The following is a 17,403-nucleotide window of genomic DNA, read 5'->3' on the forward strand; positions in this document are numbered from 1 at the left end:
CGCTGGTCCTGGGCTGGGCCACAGCAGGTCCCAGCTCCCAGAACCCACTGGGAGGCCTGCCACTGGGAGGCCCACTGGTCTCACCTGCCAGGCTGGGGTGCACTGAAGCCTCACACTGCCACAGGGAATGAGACCCTGTCCCGGGAAGGCCTGCCAGTGGGGTGGGCCCAGGAGGGCGAGCAACGCCCATGGGGAGGACTTCGGAGCCAGGGAGGGGGGCCTTGCCCTCCCTCCACTGTGCGGTCAGGTTTCCACACAGGAAGGCTTGTCTGTCCGCCAGTGGTAACTGGACACCCGGGAGGGGGGGGCTCCTGCCACCTCTCGCCCAGAGCTTCCCACGGCCCCACCCCTGCACTCCCCCAAGGGAAGAAAGCTCTGGGTCACCCCAGACCTCCAGCTCTCTGTCAGGCACATACAAACAGGTGGGAGGAGGTGGCCCCATCAGGGACCGTTCTAGTTTGATCATTTCTTTTTTTTCCTCCTCCCTCCCTCCCAACCTTCCTTTCTTCTTTTGAAACAAGAGTTTTGCTCTTGTTGCCCAGGCTGGAGTGAAATGGTGAGATCTTTGCTCACCGCAACCTCTGCCTCCGGGTTCGAGCGATTCTCCTGCCTTGGCCTCCCGTTTGCAGGCATGTGGCACCATGCCAGGCTAATTTTGTATTTTTAGTAGAAGCGTGGTTTCTTCATGTTGGTCAGGCTGGTCTCAAACTCCCAACCTCAGGCAATCTGCCCACCTCAGCCTCCCAAAGTGCTGGGATTATAGGCGTGAGCTCATCTGAGTCTGCTGTTGTGACCCGTCACATCCTCCCATCAAGAACTGAAGCCCTGATGAGGGCACCTCTCTTCCCATCACCTCTGAGAGTTGCCCTGGTCAGACCCCACTAGGGGATAGGGAGGGGTGTAGCCAGTCAGGAAGATGAGGCCTGAGGGGCCCCACAGCCATTTCTCCAGTGGCTCTGTCCTTTCTGCACTCAGGTTCCCTCAGCCCCGCTCACATCTCCCAGGCCCTCTGCCCCCTTGGCCCCCAGTCTTCCCTGGGTCCTCTGCCCCAGCTGCCCGCCAAGCTCTTAGGCCTCCTAGTCCTGGGTTTCACCCACCGAGGGAGATGACCACTTGCTCTAGGAGGCGGGGGGGGGGGGGGAGGAGGGGGACTCAGGGGTGGGCTCCAGCGAGAACGGAACCCTTAGCAGCTAGAGCTTCAGTTCCCACAATCCTGTGATTCTAGGATGCCCTCTGGGCCTGACACCAGCTTTGTGGTGCCGACTGGCACCCCTGTAGGGGACAGGCCTGGCTGGCTCCCTGGGGAGACTGAGGGAGTACGGGGAGCTCCCCTACCCTTTGAGGGGAATCAGTGAGGCCCTTGTGGAGAAGGAAGAAGCGCCCATGCACCTGTCCTTCCAGGCAGGTGAGGCCTCCCACAAAAGCTAGCCTCCGGGTCCTTTAAGGCCGTCAACACTGTCTGCCTGATGCCCCCATCTGGCGGTAACACACCCTCCCGCTGGGACCATGGCCACCGGTAAACAGAGCCGTCACTGTGGATCCTCCGACAGCTGCAGGCCAAAGGAGGAGGGCGGCACTCCCCCAGCCCCGCCTGCGGCCCCTGCCCCGCCTGCCCCACTTCCCAGCTCTTCTGGCCCTCTTTGGACTGCATCCTACATGGCCACAGACCTCGGGCCCCAGCGGTTGATCCTCCTGTCCCACACTATCCCGCCTCTCCACCCTCCAGCAGGCCTAATTTATTCTTTTAAAAACATTACAAAAATACAGCCGGGCATGGTGGCTCACGCCTGTAATCCCAGCACTTTGGGAGGCCGCAGTGGGCAGATCACCTGAGGTCAGGAGTTCAAGACCAGTCTGACCAACATAGTGAAACCGACTCTACTAAAAATACAGAAATTAGCTGGTGTGGTTACTCTGGAGGCTAAGGCAGAAGAATCACTTGAACTTGTGAGGAAGAAGTTGCAGTGAACCAGCTGGGAGTGGTGGCTCACGCCTGTAATCCCAGCACTTTGGGAGGCCGAGGTGGGTGGATCACGAGGTCAAGAGATCCAGACCATCCTGGTTAACATGGTGAAACCCCGTCTCTACTAAAAATACAAAAATTTAGCTGGGCATGGTGGCACGTGCCTGCAATCCCAGCTACTCGGGAGGCTGAGGCAGGAGAATTGCCTGATCCCAGGAGGCGGAGGTTTCGGTGAGCCGAGATTGCGCCATTGCACTCCAGCCTGGGTAACAAGAGCGAAAGTCCGTCTCAAAAAAAAAAGAAGTTGCAGTGAACCGAGATGGTGCCACCACACTCCGGCTTGGTTACGAGAGCACAGCTCAGTCTCAAAAATAAATACAAATACAAATACTACAAAAACACAGCTGGGTGCAATGGCTCACATCTGTAATCACAGCACTCCAGGAGGCCAAGGTCAGGAGCTCAAGATAGGCCAACACAGTGAAACCCTGCCTCTACCAAAAACACAAAACACAAACAAGGCTGGGCACAGTGGCTCATGCCTGTAATCCCAGCACTTTGGAAGCCAAGTTGGGTGGATCACGAGGTCAGGAATTCAAGACCAGCCTAGCTAAGATGGTAAAATCCCATCTCTACTAAAAATACAAAAAAATTAGGCAGGGCATGGTGGCGGGAGCCTGTAATCCCAGCTACTTGGGAGGGTGAAGCAGAGAATTGCTGGAACCCAGGAGGCGGCCATTGCAGTGAGCCAAGATTTCGACACTGCATTCCAGCCTGGGCAACAGAGAGTCTGTCTAAAAATAAATTAAATAATTAGCCAGGCATGGCGGTGCACACCTATAGTCCCAGCTACTTGGGAGCTGAGGCAGGAGAATCGCTTGATCCCAGGAGGTGGAGGCTGCAGTGAGCCAAGACCACACGTTGCACTCCAGCCTGGGTGACAAGAGCAAAATTCCATCTCAAAAAAAAAAAAGGAAGGCCGGGCGCGGTGGCTCACGCCTATAATCCCAGCACTTTGGGAGGCCGAGGCAGGTGGATCATGAGGTCAAGAGATAGAGACCATCCTGGTCAACGAGGTGAAACCCCGTCTCTACTAAAAATACAAAAACTAGCTGGGCATGGTGGCGCGTGCCTGTAATCCCAGCTACTCGGAAGGGTGAGGCAGGAGAATTGCTTAAACCCAGAAGGTGGAGGTTGTGGTGAGCCGAGATCGTGCCATTGCACTCCAGTCTGGGCAACAACAGCAAAACTCCGTCTCAAAAAAAAAAAAAGAAAAGAAAAGAAAAAAGCTACAAAAATACAGAAGGCACAGTAGCTCTTGCCGGTAATCCCAGCACTTTGGGAGGCCGAGACGGTCAGATTACATGAGGTCAGGAATTTGAGACCAGCCTGGCCAACGTGGTGAAACCCCAGCTCTACCAAAATTACAAAAATTAGCGGCATGGTGGTGGGTGCCTGCAGTCCCAGCTACTGGGGAGGCTGAGGCAGGAGAATCTTTTGAACCTGGGGGGCCGAGATCGTGCCCCAAAATAACAATAATAAAATAAGCAAAATAAAAATGCTAGAAAAATACAGCGCATCTGTTTTCAAGCAGACTGATTAAAGGTGGGACCACACGCGATTCATAATTTTTCCTACCCAAGTAGAAATCAAGTCACAAACTGGGAAAAGCATTAACGGAAGTATCACTTAGCCCCAGCGCGCCGACCCGCGGTTGGAAGACCCGCCCTGGAGCCCGGGGCCACCTGCCGACGGAGAAGCTCGCGCATTCCGGGGGCAGAGGCTCCAAGGAGACCGGCGCAAGGCCAGCACCGTCTCCACAACAGAGCAGGGCGCGCGGCTGCGGGGAGGCCTCTGCCCTCCGCTCCCCTCCCCCCATGTGCTCCCTTCACCCGACCGCGAGGGCAGCGGGCGTGCGGGACGCGGCAACAGGAAGGCCCACGACCTCCGCGACTCTGCAGGGAGCTCCCCTCGGGGCCGCGGCCTCCGAGCCCGGGTATCTTCCGGCCTTGAAGGCACCGCAGCTTCCGCAGCCTGGAAGCCCTGGGCTCGCTCCGTGCGGACCCCGCTCCCGAACCCACCCGGCGCCCAGATGCCGTGTCCCGGGGCAAGGCCAGCGAGGGTGCAACACCGGACGCTGGGCCGCCGCAGGCTTGCCCTTCCCGGCTCCCGAACTGCGTTCCCGGGCTGCGAGCCAGGGCTGCGCCCGCCCCAAACCCGCCCGGCTCGCCCTCCCCCACCGCTCCCCGCGCAGCTGCCCGCCGCCCGACCGGAAGCCTGCGCCCGCGCCTGCGCCCCACCCCTCCGCGCGCCTCCCGCGGCACTGCGACGGTTACCAGGACGCTGACCCCGCGCAGCCAATAGCGCCAGCCTGACGGCGTGCTCCCGGGAACCAGCCAATGACAGAGCAAATCAATCATTTGAAACACCCAATGGACGGAGCACTGCAGCACCAGGTGGGGGGATTGTGATAGGGAGATCGGAGGCTGCGGCTGACCAATAAAGACCAAACGGGGTTAAAAAGGCGGACCTTAGGCAGGTTGATTGACAGGAATGCGACCAATCAAACGAGGGAGCTTTCCAGCCTCGTTCTGGCAGCCAAATCCGAGGCTGGCGGAGGCGGGCGCAGAGAGTATATAAGCATTGGCGGAGCGTCGGTTGTAGCAGTCTGCGCGCCTGCTTCTCCGCTTGTTTCGCTGTCTTTCTATTCTCGTCGCTGTCGCTGTCGCCGTCGCCGCCATCATGAGGGAGATAGTGCACCTGCAGGCCGGGCAGTGCGGCAACCAAATCGGCGCCAAGGTGAGCTGCCGGGGCGCTGGGGCCGGCGCGGGCCAGCCGGGCGAGGCGGCCGGGCGGCCCGGGAAGATGGCGGCAGCGGCGGGCGGCGCCCCCGCATTGCGGTCGCTGGGCCCTTGGCGCGGGGACCGGGCTGAGCCGGGCGGCCGGAGCCCCCAGGAACCTGGCGGCTGGGGCGCGTGGCGCAGGGGGAAGGGCGGGGAGGGCCGGGCTGCCGCGCCCGTCCGGGGCGGGGCTGCCTCCCTACACACCGGCCGCGGTGACTCAGCCCCGGGCCTCCCGGGCCCGCCCGCGTCCCTTGCAGTTCTGGGAGGTGATCAGCGATGAGCACGGCATTGACCCCACGGGCACCTACCACGGGGACAGCGACCTGCAGCTGGAGCGCATCAACGTGTACTATAACGAGGCCACCGGTGAGGCCCCAGCCCCTTCCCCGACCGCCCTCCCTGGACCCCGCGGTCCCTGCCCTGGCTGACGCCCTCCCGTCCCCGCAGGCGGCAAGTACGTGCCCCGCGCAGTACTCGTGGATCTGGAGCCCGGCACCATGGACTCCGTGCGCTCTGGGCCCTTCGGGCAGATCTTTCGGCCGGACAACTTCGTTTTCGGTGAGCCGCGGCTGGGAGCTGGGCGGCGGCTCAAAGGTCAAGGGGCGGCTGCAAGGGCACCGCGGTGGGAACTGCGCGGCCAGGGCCCCTGGATCCCTCCTTTCCTGAGCCGCTCAATCTCCTCTTCTAAATCGGCTTTGGGAGCAAGGTCCAGCTGTCTGCCGAGGCGAGGAGCCGCCGCCCACATAATCTCCCTGCAGGGAGCTGACCTGGGGGCAATGTCGGCTGCTCTGTCCTTGGAAATTGGCAGGGCTCCTGACTTCGTTTTGACCCGGCAGGCTGCCGATCTTTCGCTTTGAGGGTCCCTTTGCTCTACCTGCAGGGTGGATTCTGCGGTCAGCCCACACCACGTGCTTGGCTTTTTTCCCATGGTGTTTGTGACCAGTAGTGCTATCTACCTGGCTAACAAGTGACTAGCTGTGTTCTCTCTCAGGTCAGAGTGGTGCTGGGAACAACTGGGCCAAGGGGCACTACACGGAAGGCGCAGAGCTGGTGGACTCCGTGCTGGACGTTGTGCGGAAGGAGGCTGAGAGCTGTGACTGCCTGCAGGGTTTCCAACTGACCCACTCCTTGGGTGGGGGGACTGGGTCTGGGATGGGTACCCTCCTTATCAGCAAGATCCGGGAGGAGTACCCAGACAGGATCATGAACACGTTCAGTGTGGTGCCCTCCCCCAAGGTGTCAGACACGGTGGTGGAGCCCTACAATGCGACCCTCTCAGTCCACCAGCTTGTAGAGAACACAGACGAGACCTACTGCATCGATAACGAAGCTCTCTACGACATCTGCTTCAGAACCCTCAAGCTGACAACGCCTACCTACGGGGACCTGAACCACCTCGTGTCTGCCACCATGAGTGGGGTCACCACCTGCCTGCGCTTCCCAGGCCAGCTCAATGCTGATCTGCGCAAGCTGGCCGTGAACATGGTTCCGTTTCCCCGCCTGCACTTCTTCATGCCTGGCTTTGCCCCGCTGACCAGCCGGGGCAGCCAGCAGTACCGGGCCCTGACAGTGCCCGAGCTCACCCAGCAGATGTTTGATGCCAAGAACATGATGGCGGCCTGCGACCCCCGCCATGGCCGCTACCTGACGGTGGCCGCTGTGTTCAGGGGCCGCATGTCCATGAAGGAGGTGGATGAGCAAATGCTTAATGTCCAAAATAAGAATAGCAGCTACTTTGTTGAGTGGATCCCCAACAACGTGAAAACGGCTGTCTGTGACATCCCGCCTCGGGGGCTAAAAATGTCTGCCACCTTCATCGGCAACAGCACAGCCATCCAGGAGCTGTTCAAGCGAATCTCAGAGCAGTTCACCGCCATGTTCCGGCGCAAGGCCTTCCTGCACTGGTACACGGGTGAGGGCATGGACGAGATGGAGTTCACCGAGGCCGAGAGCAACATGAATGATCTGGTGTCCGAGTACCAGCAGTACCAGGATGCCACAGCTGAGGAGGAGGGCGAGTTTGAGGAGGAGGCAGAGGAGGAGGTGGCCTAGAGCCTCCAGTCACCAGGAAAGCAGGGAAGCGGTGTGAACTCTTTATTCACTCCCAGCCTATCTGGCTTGTCCCGCTGCGTGTGCACCTGCTGTTTTCCCTTTCATGCGCCATGCTGTACAGACAACACCATTAAAGCTGTTTCATAGTGTGTGGTCTCGCCGTGCCTGTTCCTTCCAGTAGGCCTTCCGGGTGCTGTTGCCAAACGTCAGCGCGTAGTTGTCCTGCATGGCTGTGGGGACCGAGGGTGCTGCTGAGCTGGGCTTTTCACATGCCAGGGACCAGCATAGGCTGGAAACTGGGCTTCAGAAGAGTGTGGGGCTGCTCTGGGCATCTGCTTCCTGAAGCAAGCCTGGCCTGTCCTGGGTACCAAACCTTAGGGGGCCAGGTGGCCTGAATCTGGGCATTATTAGGAGAGCCCAGTAACCCCCATCCAAAAGGGACAGAGAGAATGGCCAACAATCCTACCACAAGATGGAACCCAGGAACTGGCCAGACAGGTGGTTCCAAACCAGCAGTGAAGGGTGGACAGCTTGAGCCCCAGCCACCCCTCCCCACAATGGCCAGCATGTGTCTGTGTGACCCTGTCCTAAGAAGCTGGGCATGGGGTCCTGTACTCACAGGGGATGAACCCCATGTAGAAGGGGATCAGGCCTTGACTGCTGTAGATGTGGTTGTTAGGCCAGTGTGTTTCCAGAAGCTTCTCCCCCAGGTCACAGTGGGGGTTTCTGAACAGGAACTGGGAGACAGGCAGGTACTAAGGAGCTGCCTCCCCCAAGGGCAACCAGACCACACAGTGTCCCCCTGGTGGGGGCGGGGGCCGGCACTCCCCGTGGGAAAGCTGCTCATGCTCCCAGCCTCCTGCATCCCCACCCCACACTCCAAAACTTTAGTGCAGGGATCCAAGATTCAGGAGAGGGCGTTGGGGCGCCCCCTCTGCGTACAGGAGAGCCAGGCAGAGCCCCCTCCCCAGGCTTTGCAGGGAACCTGGCCTTCAAGGCCCCTCCAGGGAAGCTGCCAGACTGGAAGAAGTTGTGTGAGCTGGGAGCAGGTCTGGGACGGCGCTCTCCTACCTGGCTCTTGTCGAACTCGTCCATGGCCTGTGCGACGCCGTCTCGGTAATTTACCCCCATTACCCAGGAGAACCGGGGAATGAAGCCAGCATAGCCTGGGGTGGGCAGTTGTGCAGGTCCTACTCAGGCCCTTTGACCTTCCCCTGGCCATACCCACCTCCCCAGACGCATCAGGGAAGCCACGTAAGGCTCTCTTTCCTTTCCTGGATGTTGGCGACTGCCTGCTGTGGCCAAATGGGAAGAGGCAGGCAGGACAGCACCTCCTTCTGGGAAAAGCTGGACTCCTGGAAGCAGCAGGAAGCAGAGGAGGTCCCCCCAGCCTGCTAACCCATTCCAGAGCAGGAAAAGCGGCCCTTGTGGCAGCCTGACGGGCCCTCATTCCTGGAACCTTGTGGGGAGGGACGTCCTCGTCCAGCCCAGCCCTGCGCCCACCTGCGATGGCCTTGCGTTGGATTAGGTTGGGGTGGTCCAGCTGTGGCAGCCGCTGGAACCTGCACACATCTAGTGTCTCCTGCTGGTGAGTGTGGGGTGGGTACTCGTCCCTCCGGCAGTGGTACAGCTGCAGTGGGGAGGGCAGAGGTCGTCCTGCAGCTCCCATCCAGGGCCGAGCTGGAGTGCGCTTGGCACTGACCAGTGCATCCTGTACCTGCTGCTGCTGCCTTCGGGCCTCACAGACAGGGGCGGCGTTCCTCCAGGCCTCTTCCCTGAAGGCCAGCCGCAGGCCTGGGTATCCCGAGTCTCTGGAGTCCCCCTTCCTGCCTGGTGGGCACAGTGGGTGGGGGGGGTAGGGCATGACACCTGCAGGCAGCAGAAGGTGTCTGGGTATGTTCTCTACCCCTGGTGGCTCCTGGGCGTCCACATCCAGGGGTGGCAGCTGGCCTCGGATCTCAAAGTTCTTGTAGGGCTTCAGACCTGTAGACAGGGCAGCCTGTGAGTGCCGGGACAGGCGGGCGCGGGCAGGTGTGGGGCTGGGGATGGCAGCTCACTGGTGTAGTGGGGAACGTAGGGCTCAGTCAGGTCTCGGCAGGGAACCCAGGGAGGCCTGGACTGGCTGAAGTCCTCAATGAACTTGGGCTTGGACATGGGGGACAGCACAGAACAGGGGCTCTTCTGCACGCTGGGGTCTGTGAGCAGCTGGCCTGTGGTGCGCCCGTAGGTGTTCCCCACCTGGAAGCGCAGCTGCGGGTAGAAGCCGGCATAGCTGTGATGGGAGAGAGGAGGCAGGGCAGGGCTCAAGGGCAGCCCAGTGCTGCCCAGGGCCCATCAAGCCAGGCGGGGGTCCAGCCTGCCCACCACTGAGCAGCGGCTTGGCCCTCGGCAGGTCCCCTGCCCTCTGCTTATCTGCAAATGGGACTGCAGAGGCACTTGCCTTCTGGGGCTGTCGTAGTCTGAACAGGCAGTGCACAGCACATGCTGGGGACGAGTCAGCAGCACCACAGCAGATGGCTGCTGGCCTTGTACAGGCTACGACAGCCTTCCAACCCCTCCCAACCCTCATCCCAACGGCCAACGAGTCAGGGGTTCTCTGCCCTGGCAGAGCAAATTCAGGCGCAGGACATGTGGGCCAGGGCCTAGGCAAGGGGCGGCCCCCTGAACACAGGCTGGGCCCGCCAGGAGTGTGTGCGGTGGGCTCAGCCTGCCCCTGCCACCCCAGGAGGTCAGTGGTGTCTCACAAGGACCAGGGCTGGGGCTAGGCTTTTTGGGGCCTTCATTTGGCCCATGGGGCATGTTGCAGGTGGTGCAGGCGGTTCAGCTCCTCAGGGCCTGCATAATCACTGAAGGACTGAGAACTGCCTTTGTTTCAAAAATTGCCAACGGGCCGGAGCGGTGGCTCACACCTGTAATCCCAACACTTTGGGAGGCCTAGGCGGGCTGATCCTGTGAGGTCCGGAGTTCAAGACCAACCTGACCAACATGATGAAACTCTGTCTCTACTAAAAATACAAAATTAGCTGGCCATGGAGGCTCATGCCTATAATCCCAGCTACTCAGGAGGCTGAAGCAGGAGAATCACATGAACGGGGAAGCGGAGCTTGTGGTGAGCTGAGATCATGCCATTGCACTCCAGCCTGGGCAACAAGAGTGAAACTTCATCTCAAAAAAATAAAAAATAAATAAAGTATGAGTCACACCTATACAGTGGCTTACGCCTATAATTCCAGAACTTTGGGAGGCCAAGGCAGGTGGATCACGAAGTCAGGAGTTCTAGACCAATCTGGCCAACATAATGAAACCCCCTCTCTACTAAAAATACAAGAAAATGTAGCTGGGTGTAGTGGTGTGCACCTGTAATCCCAGCTACTCAGGAGGCTGAGGAAGGAGAATTGTGTGAACCCCAAAGGCGGAGGCTGCAATGAGCCCAGATCACATCATTGCACTCCAGCCCGGATGACAGGACGAGACTCCATCTCAAATAAACTAATAAATAATTTAAAAAAAACATAAAGGGCTGGGTGCACTGGCTCACGCCTGCAATCCCAGCACTTTGGGAGGCCAAGGTGAGCGGATCACCTGAGGTTGGGATTTCGAGACCAGCCTGACCAATATGGTGAAAACCTGTCTCTTAAAAAAAAATTATATATATTTATATACAAATAGGAACTAAAGTGTGGAGTTCTCTACAGAGTGGGCATCAGGCACCTCCTAGCTGGCCTGCACCCGCTGCTTGGCTGCCCTGGTTTCTGATCAGCAGACGTGTGGCCACCTGGCGTGGTGTTTGCAGTGGTGCACCAGCAGGGAGGGTGAGGGCTGGGCCTCTGGCAGCCCCATCCCTGAGCGTCCCGTGTCCCAGGCCAGCTCTGGGCCCCTCACCGCTGGTTTCCATGCCTCAGGCCCCAGCCCTGCTCCCCTCCTGCAGCCCTGGCTCAGCCCCTCCAGAGCTCCCGGTCTTACCCAGGGATGTAGTGTGGCTCTGGCGTGAGGAGGCTGTGTTTCTGAGTCGCTGTCATTTTGCTTCCACTCTGGCCTTGCTGGCTCCCGTCCCTTCCGGTGTCCAGTCCCCTTCTCTGAGGGGAGTCCCGTTGCTGGGCAACCATTGTGAGGGGCCAGCATTGTGGGCACCTCGCTGCACAGGTGACACACAGAGGCCGAGACATGTGCCAGTCTGGAGAGGGGTCACAGTGAGGCAGGGGGCCTGTGAGGAAGTCCCATTAACTTCAGGGCTGAGAAAACAGGACTGACCCTCCAGGAAGGGCCTGAGCTCTTGGGGCCCCCAGGAGACCAGCAGCCCCTGCCTCCAGGTGAGGCGACGGGAGCCTCCAGAACCCTCCTCTGACAGGATGCCCTTGCAACTGCAGGGCCTCGGAGCCTTGGCTGGGGTCAGGGGCTGCCTGACCTGCAGGGCTGAGTCGACTCTCCCTCCAGTGGGCCCTTCATGCAGGGCAGGGCATTGCGCTTACATTTTAAACAAATCCTGAATTTTATTCTTTTCTACAGGAAGTACTTCCTAACCATAAAAATGAAGTAAGGTGGCCGGGTGCGGTGGCTTACACCTGTGATCCCAGCACTTTGGGAGGCCAAGGCAGGCGGATCACCCAAAGTCAGGAGTTCAAGACCAGCCTGATCAACATTGTGAAACCGTTTCTACTAAAAATACAAAAATTAGCCGGGTGTGGTGGCAGGAGCCTGTAGTCGTAGTCAAAGCTACCTGGGAGGCTGAGGCAGGAGAATCACGCCTGAACCAGGGAGGTGGAGGTTGCAGTGAGCTGAGATCACGCCACTGCACTCCAGCCTGGGTGAAAGGAGACTGTCTCAAAAAAAAAAAAAAAAGGGCCGGGCACGGTGGCTCACGCCTATAATCCCAGCACTTTGGGAGGACAAGGCGGGTGGATCACGAGGTCAAGAGATCGAGACCATCCTGGTCAACATGGTGAAACCCCGTCTCTACTAAAAATACAAAAATTAGCTGGGCATGGTGGTGCACGCCTGTAGTCCCAGCTACTCGGGAGGCTGAGGCAGGAGAATTGCCTGAACCCAGGAGGTGGAGGTTGTGGTGAGCTGAGATCGCACCACTGCACTCCAGCCTGGGTAACAAGAGCGAAACTCTGTCTCAAAAAAAAAAAAAAAAAAAAAAAAAAAGGGAGGGAAGGCTGGGCACTGTGGCTCATGCCTATAATCCACAGGCACTTTGGGAGGCTGAGGCGGGATGAGGTGGGTGAACTGCTTGAGCCCAGAAGTTTGAGCCAGCTGGGCAACACAGGGAAACCGTGCTTCTACAAAAAAGAAAGAAAAATTAGCCAGGTGTGGTGAGCGTGCCTGTGGTCCCAGGTACTTGGGAGGATGAGGTGGGAGGATGGCCTGAACCTGGGAGGTAGAGGCTTCAGTGCGCTGATATTGCACCACTGCACTCCAGCCTGGGTGACAGAACCAGACCACGTCTCAACAAAGAAAAAAAAAACTAAACTAAAAGGCAAACTAAAGACTGGAAAAAAGTTTGCCACAGGTGTTATGAATAGATGTGAGATCAGCAGGAAAAGCTCTCACATGGCAGCTCATTTCATCCCAGCACTTGGGGAGGCTGAGGCAGGTGGGTGTTTGAGACTGAGGTCAGCAGTTTGAGACCAGCCTGGCCAACACGACAAAACCTTGTCTCCACTAAATATACAAAAATTAGCCGGATGTGGTGTCGGGAGCCTGTAATCGCAGCTACTGGGGAGGCTGAGGCAGGAGAATCGCTTCAATGTAGGAGGCAGAGGTTGCAGTGAGCTGAGATCATGCCATTGCACTCAAGTCTGGGTGACAGGAATGAAACTCTGTCTTATAAAAAAAAAAAAAAACTCTCACAAAACAAAGATATAAACAAATCTCCATGGAAAATGCAGAACCTTTTAAGAAAAAAGACCACAGAGTTTGTAAGTATACAGGCATAAAGTCAGACCATAATCACATAAAGCTGATGTGATTACATTTTCGGAGGCTTACTGCTGGCAGGATCATGGTGAGAAGAGCGTCTAATTTAAGTGACGCCTCCTGGAAAGCAATTTGGTACATATCAAGTTAACACTCACTGTGGCTTCCACCCCCAGGAAGCTTTCTGGCACTCTGGTGGACACAGTTTCCCTCCACTGTTCCTGGCTGGTAACTCCCACAGCCCTTGGTACAGACATTTGTTAGAATGTTGGGTGTGTGAGGCCTGGGTGGCTGGTGGAAGGGGGACTCTGATCTCCTACCCTTCTTTTATCTGCCTTTCTGATTGTGGTTCTTAAGACTCTCCCCTACCGGGCGCGGTGGCTCATGCCTATAATCCCAGCACTTTGGGAGGACGAAGCGGGTGGATCACGAGGTCAAGAGATCGAGACCATCCTGGTCAACAAGATGAATCCCCGTCTCTACTAAAAAATGCAAAAATTAGCTGGGCATGGTGGTGCGTGCCTGCAGTTCCAGCTACTCGGGAGGCTGAGGCAGGAGAATTGCCTGATCCCAGGAGGCGGAAGTTGCGGTGAGCCGAGGTCGTGCCATTGCACTCCAGTCTGGGCAACAAGAGCGAAACTCCATCTCAAAAAAAAAAAAAAAAAAAAAAAAAAAAAAAAAAAAGACTCTCCCAAGAGAGGTCCCATCCTATGCCCTGGGGGCAGGAATGCTGAGAAATCCCCTGAGGACTGGACAGAGGGACATTAGGAGGTTCCCAGGGGGTGGAGACCAGGGAGGGCACGGAAGCTCCACCTGTCCCACGCCTCTCTCTACGGGTCTCTTCCTTGGTATCCTTTGCAATCAGTATCCTTTACAATAAACCAGCAACCGTCAGTGAGTGTTTCCCTGAGTTCTGTGAGCGGCTCCGGCAAATTAAACCCAAAGAGGGTGTCGTGGGAACCCTAGCGTGAAGCTGGTTGGTCAGGAGTTCCAGAGGCCCAGACTTGCGACAGTGCCCTCACCCTGTGGAATCTGACACCGTCTCCAGGTAGCCAGTGACAGAAGTGAATTAGAGGACTCCCAGCTTGGTGTGTGGGGAACAGTCCCCAACACTCAGCCAGAACCCTCCGTCTGCTATGGCTGTGGTGGTGCGGGTGCAGACAGAGCACCTCAAGTGCGTTTCCCCCATGCCTTCGGGAGGAAAGGACAGACATCCAGCCCTGTCAATCACGCCTGCGGTAATGTTTATTCCAGGAGGAGCCTCTCTGTCCAATGGCAAGAGCTTCATTAGCAAAGCACGCTACATTCTGCGGCAGCCAGGCAACTCTGAACTCAGCACGACCTGGGCCAGGGCCCAGAGCACAGGGCGTGAGCCCCTGCCCAGATAAAACCTGTGTTTCCTCAAGCATGTGTCCGTCTGTCTGCCGGGCAGGCCCAGTGCTGAAGGTGAGGCGTCAGGGAGGGTGGAGGAGGGCTGGGAGCTGGGCCTGTGGATAAGGCAGTTCACAGGCCCTGCCCTGGTGGATTCTGGGCCAAGGTCAGGGCTGGGACCGGCTAGCGGTCAGCTCCAGAGGCCACAGAGTGGGAGCCCTGGTGCTGCCCTGGGCTCTTGCTCACTAAGTCTGGCTGTTCCTTGCAGCTCGGCCGTCTGTGACACCTCCTGGCCTCTGTGCCCCCAGGTGAGAGGCCGCCCTCACACTCCAGCCCTGCCTGTGGCTCCAGGGCCCTGCCTTCCTCTGGGGTTAGACCATCTGATGTGGCTTTGCTTTTCCCCTAAGTGGAAATTCAGGTGGGATGGTGGCTCCTCCTCCTTCTCCGGGGATCCTTCCTGGACCCCTCCCTCCCTCCCTCCCACCCCCAGGGAACCCTGGCTGGCCTGACGCAGAGGGGACTCCACAGGACTTGGCTGATGCTCATAGGTCCTGCTCCCCACCCTACCCTCTACCAAGGCCTCAGTCCTCCCAGAAGCCCCTTGAGTGGACCCAGCCTTCCAGGAGACCCCAGGGTGCAGGAGAGGAGAGGGAGTTGGAAAAGTTACCAGGGACCGGAGTAGAGAGGGCTGGGCCAGGAGTCACCTGAGCAGGCTGGAGATCCTGGCCCAGGCAGAACCAGTGACCATCTAGCTGGTGGGGGAGGGGCCACAGGGAGTGGGGACCCTGGGGCAGCCCCTCTAGGGATGGACTAGTCTTTCCCAGGAACCCCGGCAACAGAGGGGCCTACCAGTGAGGTCACAGAGCCCCGTGATGCCCTCAGGGAAGAGAGCCAGGAGACTCTGATGATGAATTTTGACCAGAAGGCTGTGAAATTCCTGGCAAATTTTTACATCAATGGAGGCAAACACTGGACCCATGGGCCCCTGAGGCCGATGCCGCCAGAGCCCATCCAGTAACTTGGGGGGGGAGGGGGGAGAGCAAGCCTGTTGGGAATGGTGGAGGGCTGAGGGACAGTGTGGTGGGGGGTGCAGGCTGAGGGGCAGGGGGCTGGGAGTGACAGGGGGCTGAGGGACAGTGTGGAGGACAGGCCAGCCGGGAGCAGCTGAGGGGCTGAGGAACAGTATGGGGGCTGGGCTGTAGGGCCAGGGGCTGAAGGACAGTGGCTGGGGGTCTCCGGTGCAGGCCCAAGGCATCCGTGCTATTGTTGGGCCTGGAGCCAGGGCTGGCCTGGGATGAGACACAGCCCCCAAAAATGAAGGAGTGCCCAGCTGGCCTCGGGTTACAGATGGGAGCCCCCGAGAAGTCCCTGCCCATCCGCACCCAGACCCTGAGGGAGCTGCGTGAGTGAGGGTCCTGGCTGCCCCACCCCCACCCCAGGCTGGCCTTTGGGGGGCTGTGGGAGGGGCCTGCTGGAACCATCCCAGGCCCAGAGCTTGCTTCCCGCGGCCAGTGCTGGAGCAACGTCCCCCGATCACAGCTGACCTGGACGTCCCCAGCCCCGCCAAGTACCAGCTGCCAAGCCCGTCTGTGCGAGAGTCCTCCCCACACCCCCACTACAGCATTGGCCGCAAACACCAGGGCCAAGGTGTGTGTTCCCTCCCTGGGGCCCGACCACCAGGCCTGTCCCCACCCTGGGAATGGGGGCCTCAGCCTCTGCACTGGTACCCCCACAGCCTGAGGCCTTTCCACCCCACTATAGAGGGCGGTGGGTGCAGGGTATGGCAGACAGTGTGGTTCCAGAGTGAAAGCCCCTTCACACAGAAGGCCAACTTCAACCAAAAGCAAAAGGTGGGGGCTGGGCAGGAAGGGGGCAGGGAGTCCAGGCAGGCGGGGGCTGGGGCTTCCATCGGGACCAAAGCAGGGCTGACTGAGGGTCCTGGGAGCTCCCTGCCCTGCAGCAACGGTCTCCTGCTGCTTCGCAGTGGCCCTCACCAGCCAACTACCAGCCGCTCGGCCCGCCTTCAGCTTCAGGGGCCACCACCCTGCCACCAAGACACCTGAGGGCCACACCCACCCCAGGCTGCCTCGGGCCAGGGGGTTTGGTCTCCAGGAGCAGCCCCAGTGCCTGCTCCAGGCCTCTTTGCAGGCACCTGGCAAGAGGCACCCTGGCCCCAACACCTACAACATTCTTCCTGGGAGCTGCCTGCAGAGCCCACGCCCGCCAGCCTTCTCCATGGGCCACTCCCCGGTGTTCCCCACCTGGCTCAGTGGCTGTAAGGCCTGGAGAGGGGAGGGCAAGGGCTGGGCCATGGGTGAGTGTGGTGGGGCCGGGAGCCAGGTGTGAGTGGGGGCTCTGAGCCAGCTGGGTGGGGCTCGCTCTCTCTCTCTCTCTCTCCAGCCCAAACCCCCGGCCTGGCTGCCTACCACGTGGAGGACTGCTACAACTCTCGCTTCCCCTCGGCACCTGGCGTGTGCAGACCCAAGAGACACGACGCTGGCCCCTTCTGCACACTCTAGAGCCCACTGGGCAAAGCCAGCTTGGCCCGGCCAACGAGTGGAACCTTGGCCTCTCCTGGGGTTTTCCCAGGCCTCCCTTGGGACTCGGCGCCCCAGCCTGGCCCCTGACCCTCTGGGCACCCCTGGTGCACCCTCCTGGCTGGACAACCCTTCTATGGACTGTGGACAAAGCCAGTCCAGCCTGGAGCCCCCATCTGCCCACACCCTGCTATACAGAGATGCTGTGGGTTCTCCCATGCTCCGAAGTGTGCAGCTGTCTGTCCTTCACCCGGGGCGGTCCTGGAGATATGGCTGCCACTGGGTCATTTCTGGCTTTCCCTGTTGAGGAGTCTCCATTTGGCTGCCCTGAAGGGTGTTCTTTTCTCTATATGGCAGCGTGCCACTGACTGAGCTCTAGCCTGGAGTGAGATGGGAGGCTCTGTGGGACACCCCTACCCAGCCGTGCCATTCAGGGGCCCAGTCCAGCTGCTGTCCACCTGAGGGTCAGCCGCTTGCTGAGCCAGGGAACTGACTTGGTTTTTAAGGAAGCAACAAATGCCCTGAGCCACCAGTAGACGGGGTCGCCTGACCAGCCCTCAGGAGGGGCCCAGGGACCTGCTCACTAGGGCCCAGCGCCACTTCATCTAGGCCTTCAGCTGGGGTGAGTCACCTGTGGAAACTGGCCCAGGACCCTGTAGGCTGAGCCACAGCCCCAGACTCTGGGCCCCTGCTGAGGGCTGGTCCTGTAGCTTTGCCG

At 59.2% G+C, this 17,403-nt stretch overlaps 2 protein-coding genes and 1 non-coding gene across 10 annotated transcripts; 2 read left to right on the plus strand and 1 right to left on the minus strand.

Moving 5' to 3' along the window:
* Positions 1-4,628: 4,628 nt before the first annotated feature.
* On the plus strand, positions 4,629-7,007 carry TUBB4B (tubulin beta 4B class IVb). The gene is made up of 4 exons (XM_035264293.3): positions 4,629-4,762; positions 5,064-5,172; positions 5,254-5,364; positions 5,798-7,007. Exons 1-4 carry the CDS (start codon positions 4,706-4,708, stop codon positions 6,856-6,858), a joined length of 1,338 nt encoding a protein of 445 aa, XP_035120184.1. The 5' UTR covers positions 4,629-4,705; the 3' UTR covers positions 6,859-7,007.
* Positions 6,949-14,960, minus strand: CIMIP2A (ciliary microtubule inner protein 2A). 5 transcript variants are annotated; one of them, XM_078332746.1, is made up of 8 exons: positions 14,853-14,960; positions 10,822-11,032; positions 8,916-9,130; positions 8,576-8,841; positions 8,362-8,488; positions 7,930-8,024; positions 7,478-7,595; positions 6,949-7,088 (listed from the first exon to the last, which is right to left on the minus strand). In XM_078332746.1, exons 2-8 carry the CDS (start codon positions 11,022-11,024, stop codon positions 7,000-7,002), a joined length of 1,113 nt encoding a protein of 370 aa, XP_078188872.1. In that variant the 5' UTR covers positions 11,025-11,032; positions 14,853-14,960; the 3' UTR covers positions 6,949-6,999. The 5 variants fall into 5 exon arrangements, with proteins under 5 accessions (XP_078188872.1, XP_078188868.1, XP_078188870.1 ...); XM_078332742.1 differs by having other exon boundaries at positions 10,822-11,062; XM_078332744.1 differs by having other exon boundaries at positions 14,816-14,960.
* Positions 14,080-16,905, plus strand: STPG3 (sperm-tail PG-rich repeat containing 3). 4 transcript variants are annotated; one of them, XR_013520339.1, is made up of 7 exons: positions 14,080-14,223; positions 14,417-14,456; positions 15,031-15,162; positions 15,393-15,550; positions 15,661-15,795; positions 16,133-16,462; positions 16,549-16,905. It is a non-coding gene; the product is annotated as a sperm-tail PG-rich repeat containing 3 (transcript). The 4 variants fall into 4 exon arrangements; XR_013520341.1 differs by lacking the exons at positions 14,080-14,223; positions 14,417-14,456 and having other exon boundaries at positions 15,052-15,162; positions 16,133-16,423; XR_013520342.1 differs by lacking the exons at positions 14,080-14,223; positions 14,417-14,456 and having other exon boundaries at positions 15,052-15,162; positions 15,427-15,550.
* Positions 16,906-17,403: the final 498 nt, after the last annotated feature.

Source organism: Callithrix jacchus, chromosome 1 (assembly GCF_049354715.1).
Source record: "Callithrix jacchus isolate 240 chromosome 1, calJac240_pri, whole genome shotgun sequence".
Classification (NCBI taxonomy): Eukaryota; Metazoa; Chordata; class Mammalia; order Primates; family Cebidae; genus Callithrix; species Callithrix jacchus.